At 42.7% G+C, this 18,108-nt stretch overlaps 2 protein-coding genes across 2 annotated transcripts in view; one reads left to right on the top strand and one right to left on the bottom strand.

Annotated features, from left to right (window-relative positions):
- Positions 1-1,506: 1,506 nt before the first annotated feature.
- On the bottom strand, positions 1,507-16,416 carry TMEM199 (transmembrane protein 199). The gene is made up of 6 exons (XM_044283901.1): positions 16,140-16,416; positions 11,241-11,314; positions 10,095-10,184; positions 4,957-4,996; positions 4,589-4,701; positions 1,507-1,896 (listed from the first exon to the last, which is right to left on the bottom strand). Exons 1-6 carry the CDS (start codon positions 16,414-16,416, stop codon positions 1,801-1,803), a joined length of 690 nt encoding a protein of 229 aa, XP_044139836.1. The 3' UTR covers positions 1,507-1,800.
- POLDIP2 (DNA polymerase delta interacting protein 2) overlaps positions 16,415-18,108 on the top strand; it is a 23,673-nt gene continuing 21,979 nt past the window's right edge. The window contains exon 1 of the mRNA XM_044283900.1: positions 16,415-16,575. Within this exon, the coding sequence (XP_044139835.1) occupies positions 16,415-16,575 (161 nt within the window). The remainder of the gene's footprint in view (positions 16,576-18,108) is intronic.

Here is an 18,108-nt window from a genome sequence, read left to right as displayed (position 1 = left end):
AGGAAGTGACTATCATAAATCACTATGATGCAGGCAGTTTAGTCAGGGCAGCCGTGGTCTGTCCAGGATCATGTATCCCAGACTGAGCACGGCATGTGGATCAGGCCTTACTCTCAGCAGTTATAAAAGCCACATACACTTTAGATACATAGGAATCTAACAATGATCTTATGGGAGGAAGTCACCCACGGATACCCACTCCTGAAGGAGAAAACACATCTACCATGGTGTCTTACTCTCATAACTACCCATGCCTCCATAGAGAGCACACACCTTCACCAGCTGCCTGCCAAAGGCTCATATAGCTGACAGCTAGCTTTCCCAACTCCACCCATATACTGTAATTAGGGATGAGCAAATAGACTTCGGATAAAACATCCGAAGTCAATTCGCATAATATTTCGTTTGAATACTGTACGAAGAGAGCAGTCCGTACGGTATTAGAATGTATTGGCTCCTAAATTATTACTTTGCGAAGTCTTGCGAGACTTCGCATACTAAGGTCAAATTAATTTCTACTGTAAAAAAATTAAAATTTCCCGAACTCGGGTACCACTTGGAACCAAATGCAAGTTTGGGAAATGTTTTTTTTTATTATTACAATAGAAATTAATTTATGAAGTTATTCTGCGAAGTATCATGAGACTTCACAAAGTAATAACTTCGGCTCATAGGAGCCAATACATTCTAATACCGTGCGAACTGCTCGCTCCGTACAGTATTCAAACTAAATATTATGCGAATCAACTTCGGCTGTTTCATCTGAAGTCGATTCACTCAACCCTAACTGTAATATAGAAGGCCAGCTTTAAAAAGAAGACCCATCAGATATCCCGGCATGTTTGTCTTAGTGAATATTTAGATTCTAATTCTACAACTTTTCTTAGCTAACCACCTTAGCTTCTGCCTATCCGGTTATTCATCCTGGAAATATACTGATGTAGCAATCCTTATCTTGACTTTTGAAGAGACCCATCGCCGCTCCTGACATGTCTGTTTTAAGAAATAATTGTATTCCAGAAATGACAATTCTGAAGCATGTTGCATTATTTCTACCATAGGTTTATGTGTTTGCCACTGTCCAATAAGTGCTGGCAGTGGCGGACTGTGCAGGGACACAACCCCTTGACAAGGTGAATGGTGGCACCCAGTTTTGAATGGATTCATAAATTTATAGTAAGAAAAATGGAGGAATGGATCAACATACACTTATAGGAAAAGATGCTCCAGAACTGATATTTCATGGGGAATGCAAATAGTTACTACGACAGACATGTCAGGAGTGGCGACAAATCCTCTTTAGCTAAATAGTTGCAAGAAACTTTTACTAGACTTGATCAATGGCTTTTGTGATGGGATATCACCCTGCAGCGAGTTAGAAACTGCTCCAACTGTATGAATAAATATTAACAACTGGCTGTTACCACTTAGAGGCTGCCCTTACACAATCTGACTGTGTCCCATCGCTGCCGACTGTGTAGAGACACACCCATGTGGGGAATTGGAGAGCATAGATGTCAATTTATTCACAGGCTTCTAGTAGGAATAACAGAGGAACAGCACAGCACCACATGGAGAAATAGATGAACACTGGGCAGTAACAACTGAGATTTGTCTTTTTTCCATAACCTTGAGATAATGTAGTCTTCAAAATAATTTACATTTTACAAACAGTGTACATTTATAGTGCGCCATGTACTATGGGAGAAGTCGCAGAAATCATGTAATCCAGCTTGGTTAAGGCCGCGTAGACCTGATGCAGTTACAAAAGTTTCATCGCATTTTCAGTTCAGTAACTTGCTACAGTTCTCCCAGTTGCCCCTCCATGGTCCGGACCAAAACATAGAGCTCTGCTAATCCCACTAAGGAAGCCACGATCACAGAGGATAGTACCCGCTGGAAGACAAGAGAGAAAAACATTCCTTTCATTAAGCCACACCTATCTCTAGAACGGGGCCCACCGTAGTGAACGAGAGCACCCACCCACCCTCCAGTCACTTCTATCAGATTTCCAGGTGAATGGAGTTCCTCATTTAGTTTGGCAGCCCTGTTCTAGAGATAGACATTCCTAGTGATATGCCACCAATGTCTCCGATGACACAACCCCTTCAACCATACAGATGTCAAACAAGTAAAAAAATAAAATAAAAAAAAAATAAAAAAAAAAAATATATATATATATATATATATATATATATATATATATATATATATATATATATATTTTTTATAAAATATATATATATATATTTTTATAAAATATATATATATATATTTATAAATATATATATATATATATATATATATATATATATATATATATATATATATATATATACACACACACATACACATACATAGAGAAAAGTAAAAATTGCACAGATTTCTATTGTCACATTCAAACACGTTTAGCAACAAAGCCACATATGTCTTATGTGATGCTCCTTTTTGCTCCTAGTAAAATTCTCCGGTCTGAATCTTACGTTTAAATGACAGCTGGTCTCCTTTAACATGGTGTACTTAAAGGGGTTGTCTCACTATAGTAAATGGCATTTATCATGTAGAAAAAGATAATACAAGGCACTTACTAATGTATTTTGATTGTCCATATTCCTTCCTTTGCTGGCTTGAGTCATTTTTCCACCACATTATACACTGCTCGTTTCCATAGTTACAATCACCCTCTGATCGGTCAGTAGTGGTCATGCTTGCACACTACAGAAAAAAAGAGTCAGCCTCTCTGGTGACCAGGACCATGGGAGTGCAAATAGGCCAGTGTTTTTACCTATATTGTGCAAGCACGACCACAGATGATGGATTGCAGTGTGGTCGTAACCATAGAAACTAGCAGTGTATAATGTAATGGAAAAATGAATCCATACAGCAAAGGAAGCAATATGGACAATCACAATACATTAGTAAGTGCCTTGTATTAACATTTATCATGTAGAGAAAGTTATTTGCTGAAGTGGGATAACTTAACCAGCGACTGTGGCTAAAAACAAACAAAAAAACGGTATTCTGTTAAAATCAATCTCCGCTTTTTTACCATGTTTTTTAGGTTAAAAATTCTGTGCAGATTAATATTGAGGAAACATTTCAAGATTCGGTTTTTTGCATTTTTTAAAAAAATTGTGAGGAAGAGAAAAATATTGATTCCTTTTCTAACTCCCTCTCCGAACTAGTAGAATTGATTAGCTCATCCTTAATATAGTGATCGGAGCTCTGCTGAACATCCTGATCGCCTGCAGCAGCCATTAGGGCTGATTCACATGTTAAATGATCTAGAAGGCTTTTCCGGCAAGTTCACAGGATCCAGTACAGCCGGACGCAGCCGTGCACCGCTAGACCCTATTGACTATAATGGGATCCGGATGCTTTCTAGCATAAGTGCTGGCTTTGGCCAGACAAAAGTCCTGCATGCTAGATCCGGTGACGGCCGGCAGGCTGTCCTGGCAGAGGATCAACTACCGTATTATTTAGTTCAATGCATACAGTATGTAAGCCCCTCGGATTGGTTGCTGCAAGTAAACAGTATCTTTTAACCCTTAAGATACTGGAGGTTTTTCATTTTTGCATTTTCATTTTTCTTCCCTATCTTATTTTTTGCAGGACAAGTTGTACTTTATAATGGTGGCCATTATTTTTGCCCTACAATGTAGTGGGAAGCAGAAAAAAAAAAAATAATAATCAAAATGGGGTGGAATTGGGAAAAAAAAACGCAATTCCGCTGCAGTTTTAACGGTGTTCGGTTTGTGTCAGAACTGACCTGTGCCCTTCATTTTCTGGGTCAGTATGATTACAACGATACCCAGTATGTATAGGTTTTTATGTCTAAATGGTGTAAAAATAAATTTTAACTGAGATTTATTTTTTACATACCATATTCTGACCCCCATAACTTTTTTATAGTTATGTCTACTGAGCTGTGTGAAGGCTTATTTTTTGAGGGACAATCTGTATTTATTGATACGATTTTGGAGTGTGTGTGAGTTTTTGATCACATTTTATAACTTTTCTGGTGTACGCCATTTCGCCATACTGCAAAAGTATTTTTATATTTTAATAGTATGGACTTTTTGCTCGCGGTGATACCCATGATGTTTATTTTTTTACTTTTTTTGTTATGATTATTTTAGTTTTTAATTCTTAACAATCATGGATTTTTTACACCTATTTATTGCTCAGAATTGCTCATTTTTTATGTTAGCCTGGCTGCCGCTGTTTGCGGGCCGCAATACGGCCATGGCTGGGCAACAGCCGTGTGCATGAGGCCTTAATCAGATTTTTCCAAAATAAATGCACTTGGAGAAGTCTAAATTAATCTTTTTTCATTTTTTTTTCCAGTCTTACATTCACTTGAGAGTTCAGAGTAATTTTCGTCCTACCGTTTGATATGGTTATTCTGTATTGCACAACTAATACAGTTAGTTTCCTTTACTGTGTATGGTCATGAGGAACAAATGACATGAGTCATCTGAGAGCAAAAAAAAGGAATTGATTTGCAAGCACAGCTGCAGCTAGGAACATGGAAAAGTCTGGAAATCTACTATGAATATTTACATGAAAATGCTCCAACTCTACTCACCGCAGCAGACTCTGTGAAGACATACTGACTTCCAATGTAAGTGCATGCAAATGTAGCAGCAATCGTTACTAGGAAGTTGAAGATTGTAATAATGATAGTCTTTAATGGCCGCACTGCAGACAATAAAAGATAAGACATAGTCATGTTACAGATCACTATGGCCACGCCAGATATAGACTTAGCCTATTTTTCACTCCATAAGACACACCGTTTCCCTCAAAAGTAGGGGACAAATGTCAAGAGGGTCTTATGAAAAGAATACTAATGGAAGCACTCATTAGTGCATGGTAGGAATAGCGAGCGGTGAATATAGCACTCCTGGTATTTTGTGCCTGATCTAAGCTCCGATGGAGACTGTGTCACTTTACCTTGTCTTCCAAGGTCAGCCAGAGTTCCTTGCTGATTGGACTGAAGAAAAATAAAAATAAAAATTAAGGTTTGTCATGATACAAAAATTTTGATTAGATTTCGATACCATAAAAAAGTATTGTGATACTCGATACCACGAGAAAGAAATAGGATGGAGTGCTGTCCGCATCTTTTGCTGCCACAGTGAAGTGAATGAGTCCGCATCCAACCCGCAAAGAAATGTGGATGAGGTGCGGAAAAAGAACATGGCCGTGTGAACGAGTCCTTAATGTTGTGATACATGATGGGGTTAATGTGAGGCACAGGTCCAACCGTTCCAAGTGATAAGGTTATTATGAGGCACATGAGGGGTTTTATCAAGTATCCATCTCCTTGCATAACGGGCAACATGGGGTTAATGCATGAGGTAAATGAACAGTTACAAGCTATTAATGTTAGTGGCACATCGTTTTAAGAATTTGGACCTCCATGTGCCTCACATTAATAGTAAGTGACCCCATCTGTATTTTGTAACTCGCATTAACCCCCATGTCATCCATCATTCGAGGAGGTACTTGGGGGTCACTTACTATTATTGTAAGCCACATGGGGTCCACTCAAAATTGACGAAAGCATGTGCCCAGCCTCACATTAAAAATACGTTTAAGTGGTGCATTTATGGGGTCAGCTGTAAGGACACTTAGGACACATGGAGTGCAGTTTTCCAAAGATTTTAGTAGAAGTTAATCTAATAATGTGTAGAACTGGATGCTATAAACTGATGATGTCCCCAGGAACATATTATATCTAGATCATATACAGTGAGGAACAGAAGTATTTGAAGACCCTGCGATTTAGCAGGTTCTCCCACTTAGAAATCATGGAGGGGTCTAAAATTCACATTGTAGGTGCATTACCACTCAGACTGAATTTATTTAAAAAAAAATAATTCAGGAAATCACATTGTATGATTTTTAAAGAATGTATTTGTCTTGCACTGCTGAACATAAGTATTTGAACACCTGAGAAACAGCAAGAATTCTGTCTCTCAAAGACCTGTTACTGTGCCTTTAAAAAGTCCACCTCTACTCCACTCATTAATCTACGGTAACTTAGTAGCACCTGTCTGAGCTATTTAAAGACACCTGTCCATCCCACAGTCAGACGCCAACTACTACCATGGGCAAGACCAAAGTGCGGTCAAAAGACACCAGAGACAAAATTGTGAACCTCCACAAAGCTGGAAAGGGCTACGGGGCAATTGCCAAGCAGCTTGGTGTTGGAGCAATTGTTAGAAAATGGAAGAGGCTAAAGACGACTGTCAGTCTCCCTCGGACTGGGGCTCCATGCAGGATCTCACCTTGTGGGGTATCACTGATAAGAAAGGCGAGGAATCAGCCCAGAACTACAAGGGAGGAGCTGGTCAATGACATGAAGAAAGCTGGTACCACAGTTTCAAAGGTCACTGCCGGTAGAACACTACACCATCATGGTTTCAAATCATGCATTGCACGGAAGGTTCTCCTGCTCAAGTCATCACATGTCCAGGCCCTTCTGAAGCATGGGGGTGGTAACATCATGCTTTTGGGGTGCTTTTCTGCGAAGGGGACAGGACGACTTCACTGTATTAAGGAGAGGATGAATGGGGCCATTTATTGTGAACTTTTGAGCAACAACCTCCTTCCCTCAGTCAGAGCATTGAAGATGGGTCGTGGCTGGGTCTTCCAACATGACACCGACCTGAAGCACACAGCCAGGATAACCAAGGAGTGGCTCCGTAAGAAACATATCAAGGTTCTGGAGTGGCCTAGCCAGTCTCCAGACCTAAATCCAATAGAACATCTTTGGAGGGAGCTGCAATTCTGTGTTGCTCAGCGACGGCCCCGAAACCTGACAGATCTAGAGGAGATCTGTGTGGAGGAGTGGGCCAAAATCCCTGTTGCAGTGTGTGCAAACCTGGTCAAGAACTACAGGACACGTTTGACCTCTGTAATTGCAAACAAAGGCTTCTGTACCAAATATCAACACAGATTTTTTCAGGTGTTCAATTACTTATGTTCAGCAGTGCAAGACAAATACATTCTTTAAAAAATAAAATAAAAATCATACAATGTGATTTCCTTTTTTTTTTATGGTTCAATTAGTTTTTATTGAAAGAGGGATAATAATTGTAGACATACCATCATATAGGTTGTACACAAATACAAAATACATCCAAAATGATGTCTAGAAGAAGGTATTGGAAAGAACCCACATCCAGGCACATAACAAGATATATGTCTTTCTTAATAGTAATAAGTTCAGACCATAGAAGCAACATTGAGTCAACAAATTCCTGAATTGTTTTTAAATAAATTCTGTCTCTCGGAGTGGGAATGCACCTACAATGTGAATTTCAGACCCCTCCATGATTTCTAAGTGAGAGAACTTGCAAAGTCGCAAGGTGTTCAAATACTTCTGTTCCTCACTGTAAATGTTTTCCTCCTTTTTAGGAGCTCACACTCAGACAGCGGCATTGTGCTGTCTTAGGCCTCTTTCACACGGCCGAGATTTCTGCGCGGGTGCAATGCGTGAGGTAAACGCATTGCACCCGCACTAAATCCGGACATATTCATTTCTATGAGGCTGTGCACATGAGCAGTGATTTTTACGCATCACTTGTGCATTGCGTGAAAATCGCAGAATGCTCTATTTTGTGCGTTTTTCGCGCAACGCAGGCCCCATGGAAGTGAATGGGGCTGCGTGAAAATCGCAAGCATCCGCAAGCAAGTGCAAATGTGGTGGGATTTTCACGCATGGTTGCTAGGAGATGATCGGGATGGGACCCGATCGTTATTATTTTCCCTTACAACATGGTCATAAGGGAAAATAATAGCATTCTTAATACAGAATGCTTAGTAAAATAGGGCTGGAGGGGTTAAAAAAAATAATAATAATAATTTAATCCACTTGTTCGTGCACCCCGGCTGTGCAAACAAGTGGATTAAGGTGAGTTAAATTATTATTTATTTATTTTTAACCCCTCCAGCCCTATTGTACTAAGCATTCTGTATTAGGAATGCTATTAGTTTCCCTTATAACCACGTAATAAGGGAAAATAATACAATTTACACAATGCAGGGGCTGATGGGAAGCATAGGGGCAAGGGTGCACAGAATGAAGTGGGTCTACCCACCTTACACTTCAAGGGGTTACCCCATGACTAATGTAAAAAAATAAAATTAGACATCATAGTACATGGCAACCTCTTTCTAACAACGCTAGAACCAGTCCTGTACCTCAGATGAATCCAGAGATCTCCCCATTCATTTCTTTTCTAGATTTATTATCAAGCTGACAGCTCAAGGGGAGGGTCTTTTCTGCTGCAGCTCAGGGGGCGTGTCCATGCTCTCCCTATCACAGCTCAGGAGGCAGTTGAAGGATGAAACTGGGCATGTGCAGCCTTCTCAGTGAGCAGGTCAAAGAAATGAGAAAAAACAAACAGCAGGTGGCGCTATACAGATACATTTTATTGATTAACTCAGAGTCTGTGCTAAAAAAAAAAAAAAAAAAAGTATTCAGATCCTGGTGCTGGTTTGAAAACTGTAGAATATTTTTCATGGGTCAACCCCTTTAACGTCTCATTTGCATATGGATTGGAAAGTACTTTTTCTCCAGAAGGAAGAACCGGATCGCTAAGTGAAAGTTATTACATTCTGAGCCAAGTTCTACAAAACACTCTGCCTGGTTTAACAGTGACTTTACTGGTGACAGATTCCAGTTAAACCAGAACCAGTTAAGTTTCATTTTTTTAAAAGTTTTATATCAGGGAAATTCCCTTCTTTATCCCCCTCCTTTATTATCTAACGTAATCAGTTTCACCATAGAAATGTATGACACAAAGTAATCCCTGCGCTCTCCCACGTACAACTACATCAGAGGTCTACTTTACTCCACCTATGTCAGCTGGTTGTACTGTATGTGGAGTCTGTAAAATGGCAAAGCGCCCATGTCTAGAAATATACTGTATGAGCAAAAGTACAGATTTGTGTGGATCTGATATAACATTCTAGAATATATATTTTTTATTTTATTTTTTACTTTTTTTCTGGGCCTAGATGAAGCTGGGATAATGATGTGTGTTACCCCATAGTTTTGTTTGTACATCACTCACTGAGGGCAGCATAGTGTAGTGACAGACTCCCATTCAGAAGTTTTAGATACTGACCCACCAAAGTCTGCAGCGTACGCCAGTGCTGCGAGAGAGAGAGAGGAGTCCAGTGAAGCATAATGCCCGCTTTCCTATACACAACAGGAAAGAAAACAGTCAATCATCGTCCGCGGCAGCGTGCTTCATCAGGCTCATCTCTCCTGCAGAGCTGGCACGCGCTGTGAGATTTAGTGGGTCAGTACCCCAGAGCGCTGAAATCAGTGGGTCTGTCACTACACGATACTCAATGAGGGCAGTATATGGGAGATGACAGGTTCCTATGACCTCACCCGACTATTAGAAGTGACCTATGTACATAGGAATGCCGACAGAACAAAGATCACGTCCGCCCAGCATGCTCTTCTCCCCCAGACGGCTGGTAATCCACGACATCATTGTACCGTCACAGGTAATCAATAGCAATAGTCCTTATGCCAGAAGAAACCTTCCTGCGTTCCCATTGCCGAGCACTGTACTGCTTTTGAGCATTTCTTGTAACATCTTGTCACAATCAGCCATTAAGAACTGCACGGAGCATTAGCAGCTGGAAAGTAGATTTACGTATCGTGGACTTCTATGGGTTAAAGGGACTGTCAGAGTTAAATAACACCCTGTCCCTATTCATATGATTAAATAACAACAGAAGTGATCCTTAGCCCTTTTCTCCCCTGACACTTCCTGTGCTGTTCCCTTTTATCAAACTGATTAGAATATGGCTTAAATGACTGTTTATGAGCTGTCAGGAGATCAGAGATAAGGGCTACAGACTGACGGATTCAGTGTGAGGCAGAGGGCAATAGTCTATAGTTGGAGGGAAGCTAAAAGATGCAGAGGAAAAACGGTTAAAAATAAAAAATAAAAAGTGATTTTTAGTTCCAAATGAGTAAAATGCAATGATAAGAAAAATGACCCCCAAAGGCCTCCGTCCACAGCCTTTGAACGTCACTGTCATAAGACGAGTAATCATACCTGAGAAGTCACATTCTTGGTGATTCTCTTGTACTCCTCGTTTGCCAGTTTAGCCTTTATCTTCTCTAGGCGAGCCACGAGCACTGGGTTCTGAAAGAACAGAGTTTTACATAAAGCCGCTCTCCAGTAACAAGGCTGATGATTGTAAAAACCCCTTTCTATATTATTAAGTGCAATTATCCCAAAACCAAAGAAACTGCTGTATCCAAAATTTACTAAAATGCACTAGAATTCTGGTGCAATTTCAGGCAAAAAATAAATAAAATGGTCCACATGCTTTGCACCACATTCATCTAGATTCTAGACACTTTAATGGGGTCTGAGAAAATGAAAAACTTAAAAATGTTACGCAAGTCCTAAAATAAAGAAAAAAACAAAAACAAAACCCTGTTCAAGTCACCCCCTTCCTCTGCGGTGCTGCTCCAGTTCTCCTGCCACTATGTATTTACAACTAGCAGCAGTAACCCACCTGGATCGGGACGTGACCGCAGCAGCCAATCAAAGTCCATGGCGGTCTACCACTGAGGATTGCGAGGTCACACTCCGGATTCCAGTGTCGCAGAAACCAGTTACATCCACTGCAAAGTGGAAAGAGCTGTCTAGCTACTACTCGGGAATGGCTGACTGGCAGGGACACGGGGTGTGGGACCCTCAGGAACCACATGTTAAGGCCATCAACATTAAAATCCTGGACTACCCCTTTAAGGGAAACTCTTTGCTGTGCTAAAAGTCCAAATAAAGAGGAAATTGAAGAACCAAGACAGGAAGCAGAATACATGAATTGGCTAAGACACAACTACATCCAGAAAAGTGTGCACCCAATTTTTATAAAATAAAAATTACACATTCACATACAGAGTAACGTAATAAATAAGGTTGATGGAAGCGTTCCTTTAACTGCCCTACTGACACCCACAATGCGCTGAATTAGGGTTTATGGTCCATTCACATGGCCGTAGTGTATTGCGGAGCCACAATACACCCGGCTGGCAACCCCCATAGAACTGCCTATTCTTGTCCGCAATTGCAGACAAGAATAGAACATGTTCTATTTTTTTGCGTGGAGCCGCGGCCCGGAAGTTCAGGGCCGCATCTCTTCCGGCCCCATAGAGAATGAATGGGTCCGCACCCACCCACTGCACTTACCCGCTCAGGCAGCTTGACCTCTGGTAGATGGATCTCACTACCTTCCAGCAGTTCATGCAGGTAGGTATGGGAACCTACAACAAGGCGGAAAATGTAAGTAAAATTCTTACAGAATCAGACAGTAAGCAGTCATTATAAAAAGGACGCCTGTGGCACGTTATTCAGTGGAACTTCTATAGAAATAACACGCCAGGCTCAGTAACCAATGCAATTCCTCAATCTGCTAGAGATCTTCTACCTGGGTCTTAAAGGGGTTCTCTGGTTTCAAGAGGAAACCTGACAACTTATGGGATCAACCGGCGGCACCCGGGAGAATCGGTGCAGCGGTACCGGATCCGCAAGGTAAGTAACCATCTATTCTTCGTGACAGGTCAGACTCCTGAGTTGCACAGATTTCTTTTGAAACCAGACCTCCCCTTATATTATACTGATGACCTACCACGGAACGGGTGGCACACATGACATATGTGTGCAAGAGCCAGTTCACACAACAGATTTTGAAAAATACGCTTAAAAAAATAAATAAATAAATAAATACAAATCTGCTTTTTTTTTTTCCCCAGCATGGTTTGATGCATTTTTTTTTACGCTTTTTTTTAAACAATGGGCGCTCACTTCAATACAAAGCAGCATTTTAGTTTGAAGTTTTTGATGCAGATCTGCGCCACAAAGATGCACAGAAAACACAAAAACGCATGGAATTACAAGGAGCTGTTTTTTAATACTCTCCATTCTTTTCAATTGGAGATTCAGCGCCGATTCTAGGACATGCCGCTTCCTTTCCCCACATGTATAAAAAAAAAAGAAAAAAGCAAGTGCCATTTCCCATTGAAATGAATAGGAGGCTGTTTTGAGGTGGTTTTTTTTGGAGCTGATGTTGAGGCAGAAATGCTCCAAAATCAGCGCCAAATAACTGAGTGGACTGGCCCTAAGATTGCCAACTGATGCTACATGGATAATGCAGTGTTTTTTTAAAGGGTTTCTGTCACCTGAAAAATGGGTATTAACCCCTTAAGGACCCTGCCATTTTTCACCTTAAGGACCAGGCCATTTTTTGCAAATCTGACCAGTGTCACTATATGTGACATGCTTTTACTTATCCAGGCCATTCTGAGACTGTTTTCTCGTCACATATTGCACTTCATGACAGTGGTAAAATTGAGTCCCAAAAATTTATTTTAAAGAAAATTCCAAATTTTACCAAAAATTTAGAAATGACTTTACATTTCCCATATGTCTACTTCATGTTTGGATCATTTTGTGACTGACATTTTATTTTTGGGGACGTTACAAGGCTTAGAAGATTAGAAGCAAATCTTGAAAATTTGCAGAAAATTTCTAAAACCCACTTTTTCAGGCCCAGTTCATGTCTGAAGTCACTTTGTGAGGCTCACATAATAGAAACCACCCAAAAATTACCCCATTTTACAAACCACACCCCTCAAGGTATTCAAAACGGATTTCACAAACTTTGTTAACCCTTTAGGTGTTCCACAAGAATTAATGGAAAATAGAGATGAAATTTCAGAATTTCACTTTTTTTGCAGATTTTCCATTTTAATAATTTTTTGGCCACTAACAAAGCAAGGGTTAACAGACAAACAAACAAACAAAAAAAATGTTTTTTTTACACTAGTTTTTTTTAACTGTATTCATCTGAAGGGTTAGGTCATGTGGTATTTTTATAGAGCAGGTTATTACGGACGCGGCAATACCCAATATGTATACTTTTTCATTTATGAAAGTTTTACACAAGGATTTAATTTTGCAAACAAAAAAAAATCATGTTTTAGTGTCTCCATAGTCTGAGAGCCATAGTTTTTTCAGTTTTTGGGCGATTATCTTAGGTAGGGCACTATTTTGGGGTGCATATGACTTTTTGATCGCTTGCTATTACACCTTTTGCTTTTTTTACACCGTTTTTATTTAATAAAATTATGGTGTTCACCTGAGGGGTTAGGTCATGTGATATTTTTATAGAGCAGGTTCTTAGACGATACTGAATATGTATACTTTTTTTTTATTTACTTAACTTTTACACAATAACAGCATTTTTAAAACCAAAAAAAAATAAATCATGTTTTAGTGTCTCAATATTCTGAGCCATAGTTTATTTTTTATTTTTTGGGTGATTGCCTTAGGTAGGGGCTAATTTTTTGCGGTGGGAGGCGACGGTTAGATTGGTTCTATTCTGGCAGGCATACGCCTTTTTGATCGCTTGGTGTTGTACTTTTACTGATGTATGGTGACAAAAAAATGGTTTAGGCTCCTTTCACACTAGCGTTCGCTGGTCCGCTCGTGAGCTCCGTTTGAAGGAGCTCACGAGCGGACCCGAACGCAGCCGTCCAGCCCTGATGCAGTCTGAATGGAGCGGATCCGCTCAGACTGCATCAGTCTGGCGGCGTTCAGCCTCCGCTCCGCTCGCCTCCGCACGGACAGGCGGACAGCTGAACGCTGCTTGCAGCGTTCGGGTGTCCGCCTGGCCGTGCGGAGGCATGCGGATCCGTCCAGACTTACAATGTAAGTCAATGGGGACGGATCCGTTTGAAGATGCCACAATATGGCTCAATCTTCAAGCGGATCCGTCCCCCATTGACTTTACATTGAAAGTCTGGACGGATCCGTCCCAGGCTATTTCCACACTTAGCTTTTTTTAGCTAATATAATGCAGACGGATCCGTTCTGAACGGAGCCTCCGTCTGCATTATTACGATCGGATCCGTTCAGAACGGATCCGATCGAACGCTAGTGTGAAAGTAGCCTTATTTAGCACAGTTTTAAATTTTTTACGGTGTTCATCTGAGGGGTTAGTTCATGTGATATGTTAATAGAGCCGGTCGATACAGAATATTTTTTTTTTTTTTAATTGTACTTTATTTGGGGAAAATTACTTTTTTTTTTCTTGAAATTAAATTTTTGGGAGGGAAAACTTTATTTTTTCAACTTTTTTTCACTTTATTTTTTTGTCCCACGTTGGGACTTCAACTTTTAGGGATCTGATCCCCTTTACAATGCATTCCAATACTTCTGTATTGGAATGCATTGGCTGTATGAGTAATACAGTGTGTATTACACATATAGCTTCCTGTCTGTGAGATCCAGGGGGCTGGATCTCACAGGCTCTCCACCAAAAGGAATCCCTGATGCCTAAGGAAGGCATCGGGCTGCCTTCCATGCCATCGGGTCCCAGCCACAGCAGCATGGGGACCCGATGGCAGTGCCGATCCCCGCCCGACATCGCACGTGCCGCAGTCAGCGCTGACCGCGGCACATGAAGGGTTAATGCGCCAGCATCGGTGATTTCACCGATGCCGGTGCATGCAGCAGGGGTCCGGCTATCAGTGACAACTGGACCCCTGCCGCTGATCGGGCGGGCGCAGTCATGGGTCTTTAAGTCCCGCAAAGAAATGACGTACATGTACGTCATGGGTCCTTAAGGGGTTAAGCTGGCTGACATTAGCGATGCACTAATGTCAGCTGAACATAACTATATTAGCGCCATCTCACTGCCTGTCGCCGTTATTGAGAAAACCAAACCATTATAATATGCTAATTAGCGTTGTTCCTGCTCCTAGAGGCTCCGTTCTCCCACCTCTGGCCAGGCCCTGGTACACTAGATTGACAGGGGCAGGCATCGTTGGTCTCCTACCTCCGGCCGTGTAAATCTCACGCCGTTCAGAATTCGGCGCAGTGAGTGAAGGGCACTCGCCGGCCTCCAGCTTCCTCACTGCGACGAATACTGAACGGAGCGAGATTTTCTCAATAATGGCTTTAGGCAGTGAGATGGCGCTAATATAGTTATGTACAGCTGACATTAGCGCATCGCTAATGCCAGCCAGCTTAAAACCTTTAACCGTCCACCTCACATTTTCGCATCCTGTTGAGCGGTACGGTTTTTCTTTTTAGCACATTTACCGTTACACCTGGATGGAAGGCTCCATCTTGATCCTCTACAAAAGGAAATCAATGGCAACAGCTCCTACCAAGAAACTCATCCTGATGGGATGGCCAACAACAAAAAAGTTCCTTTCATCAGAATGCAAAATGTGATGTAAACAGGGCCTTACATAGAGGCCTAGCGTGTAGAAGGGCTCCAGCCTCTGTTATAGACGGTAGCCACAACACTGCACGAGTATAGTAGTAATAGAGGAGCGCAGAGGTCACATCTATCCTGGAAGCTTCACTGCACATCAGGCGGCACTATGTTTTCCACTAACACCATCACAGAGCCTGACACCCCGGTCTCCGGCCTTCATCTCCTATGACAGCGCAGATGTGAACCTGCCTTAGGGCTTATGATTATGAACAAGACCGTATTTTTCTTCCATTTCCATTCTTTCTACAGGTCTGTATGCGGAACCATTCATTTCAAAGGAACTGGAAAAAAGAAATGAAACTACTCTGTGTGCATTCTATATGTCCGTAAAAAATAAATAAAATAAAACATGTCCTATTCTTATCCGCACTGTTACAATGGATCTGTTTTTGTGAATCCGTGTTTTGAAGACCGCAAAATACATACAGTAGTGGTCATGAGCCCTAAAAGAGGACCCGTCACCTCTTCTAGAATGTATTCCCCATGTTATAAGCCTGTAGCATCTATTCTTATGGCTCTGTGATGTACCGTTCCTTTATTATTCCTGCTAGAAGTTATGAATGAATTACTAGCAGTTGGCAATGAAGGTCCAGTTGGCTGTAACCGGTTGGGGGGGCACTACGCAGTCTGACGCTATCCGGTCAGTGCTGCCAGTGTCAGACTGCAGGACACCCCCCATAACTTCTGGCAGGAATAATAAAGGAACGGTACAGCATAGAGTGATAAGAATTGTTCTTACATGCGGAACAGACATGTCAGGAGAGGTGACAGCAGTGCGACAAAGGTGACAGCTCGGTCCTGACCTCTTTCCCGGAGCAGGGCATGCAGCTCCCGCAGGACCCGGAACGGTACTACACAGGACCCGGCCCCTCCATCCAGAACCTCCTGGACCGCAGCCCGGGAGTCCGGGCAGAAGCAGGGATGCAGCTCCCGCAGCGCCCGCAGCAGCGGCTCCGTCCCCCGGCACTCACTCGCCATCTCCAAAGCGAACTGACTTCTGGGAAGAAGGTCAAACTCGTCAAATACTTCCGTCGCGAGCACGTCGTGTGACGTCATACGTACAGCTCCCCGGAGCACCATGGCGGCATGTGCAGCGCGGCGCAGCTTGTCGGGGCTCACCCGGTGGCTGCGGGGAGGCCTCTCATACAGCGCGGGCGCTGAGCTCCGGCAGGCCCGGTCTGCTCTGCTGAGGCCTGTCTGCGGCTGTCGCTTCCAGCAGGACCGGACGCTGTCCTCTAGGTAATGCAGTCTTTTATAACGCCCCTCGCCCATGTAGTGTACGGTGCTCTATAGGGGACTCGCCTCTGTTGCCGCAGAGCTGCGCTCTTGTCTTTACGTAACCGTTTACACCGTGCTGCCGCCTGGGGGCGCTGTGTCTGTACAAACAATGGCCTGCAGCTGTAAACACTGTCACCTGGCAGAGGTGACACTTGCGGTTTGGCAGGAGATCTGCTTGGAGTGAGTCTAGCGGTGTGACATGGTGTGCTGCCCACCCCCTGCTGGCACTGGGGGGTATGCCAGGCTCAGTAATGTGAGGGTAGCAGCAGTGTGCCCACCCTGCAGGCCTCAGTGGTGCAGACTGTATGGGAGGGAACCAGAGAACATGTGGCTGAAGTTATATGGGATCTGTTCACACTGGAACTTCCATTGGCAAATGCTTATAGCAGAAGTCTCCAACCTGCGGCCCCCCAGCGGACAGACACTGCTTATAGGATCAGCACCCTGTGATTGTGCTGGGGCCTACAGGCAAAGCATTCCATGACATACGTGTACACCATGCACTGAGGGGTGTATGGTTGTATGATGGTTTTTTTGTGGCCACCTGCTAAATACTGGTTACAATTTGCTTAGTCCATAGTGATAATGAAGGACTGTAGAGCTTCAAGGGCTTCTCCCAAATGTATATGGGATAATAAATGCGTGCCCCCCCCCCCCCCCCGGATCGTTAAAATGGGGGTCCCAGAGTCCTCCAGGGCATATGTGATCGACAGAACAGCCAAGCACAGAGCCCTGCTGTCTCCGTCCCATAGAAGTGAGTGGAGGGACGGAGACAATAAATGCTGAAGCGTTTTCTTCCTAAGACTGATCTCAATAGCGAAATTGAAAACGCAGGTGTGAAAGTAGCCTTATAGTGTTTGAGGTCAGGAGATAAGGCTTCACATGAGCCATCAGCTGACGGAACTCTGGAGGGACAGTCTGCAAATACATGAAGTAAAAAAATCAGTCTATCACAAAAACAATTAACACCAATTAAGAGCGGCCCGCATATGGCGTGTCTACAATACACGGGGCATCGGTCGTGTCCGCAAACCCGGAGTTGCGGGGCGGAAGCACAACGGAGTGCTTCCGTGTTTCTGCCCGTGCCTCCGCACCGCATAAAAGTAGTGCATGCAAGTGAATGGGTCCGCGATCCGCATGCGGCTGCCCCACGGTCGGTGCCCGTGCAAATTGTGGTCCGCAGCACCGGTCGTGTGCATGAACCCTAAGAATGATTTTTAGCCCGAAATGATAAGGCGTCCAAAGCCTTTAAAGGGGTTCTCTGGGAATGGGCCACATTTGCACAAAAGTAAGTATTCTGCTGTAGGCAAATTGCTGATATGCAAAATACGGATGCCATCCGTTTTAGGGCTCCTGCACACAACCGTATGTATTTTGTGGTCCACAAAAAAAAGTATCCCAAAAATACGGATGACATCCGTGTGCATTCTGTATTTGGTGGAACAGAACAGCTGGACCCTTATAGGACAGTTCTATCCTTGTCCGTAATGCGTA

The sequence above is a fragment of the Bufo gargarizans genome, chromosome 3, assembly GCF_014858855.1.
Source record: "Bufo gargarizans isolate SCDJY-AF-19 chromosome 3, ASM1485885v1, whole genome shotgun sequence".
In the NCBI taxonomy this organism is placed as follows: Eukaryota; Metazoa; Chordata; class Amphibia; order Anura; family Bufonidae; genus Bufo; species Bufo gargarizans.
This window is presented reverse-complemented; position numbering and strand designations above follow the sequence as displayed.

Excerpts from the sequence above, each read along its gene's own strand:
- TMEM199 (XM_044283901.1), bottom strand. The coding sequence starts at position 16,416 with ATGGTGCTCCGGGGAGCTGTACGTATGACGTCACACGACGTGCTCGCG. Across the intron at positions 10,185-11,240 it reads AGGTCAAGCTGCCTGAGCGG|AACCCAGTGCTCGTGGCTCG; the intron begins GTAAGTGCAGTG and ends CTGTTCTTTCAG. Across the intron at positions 1,897-4,588 it reads TCTTCACAGAGTCTGCTGCG|CGGGTACTATCCTCTGTGAT; the intron begins GTGAGTAGAGTT and ends CTTGTCTTCCAG.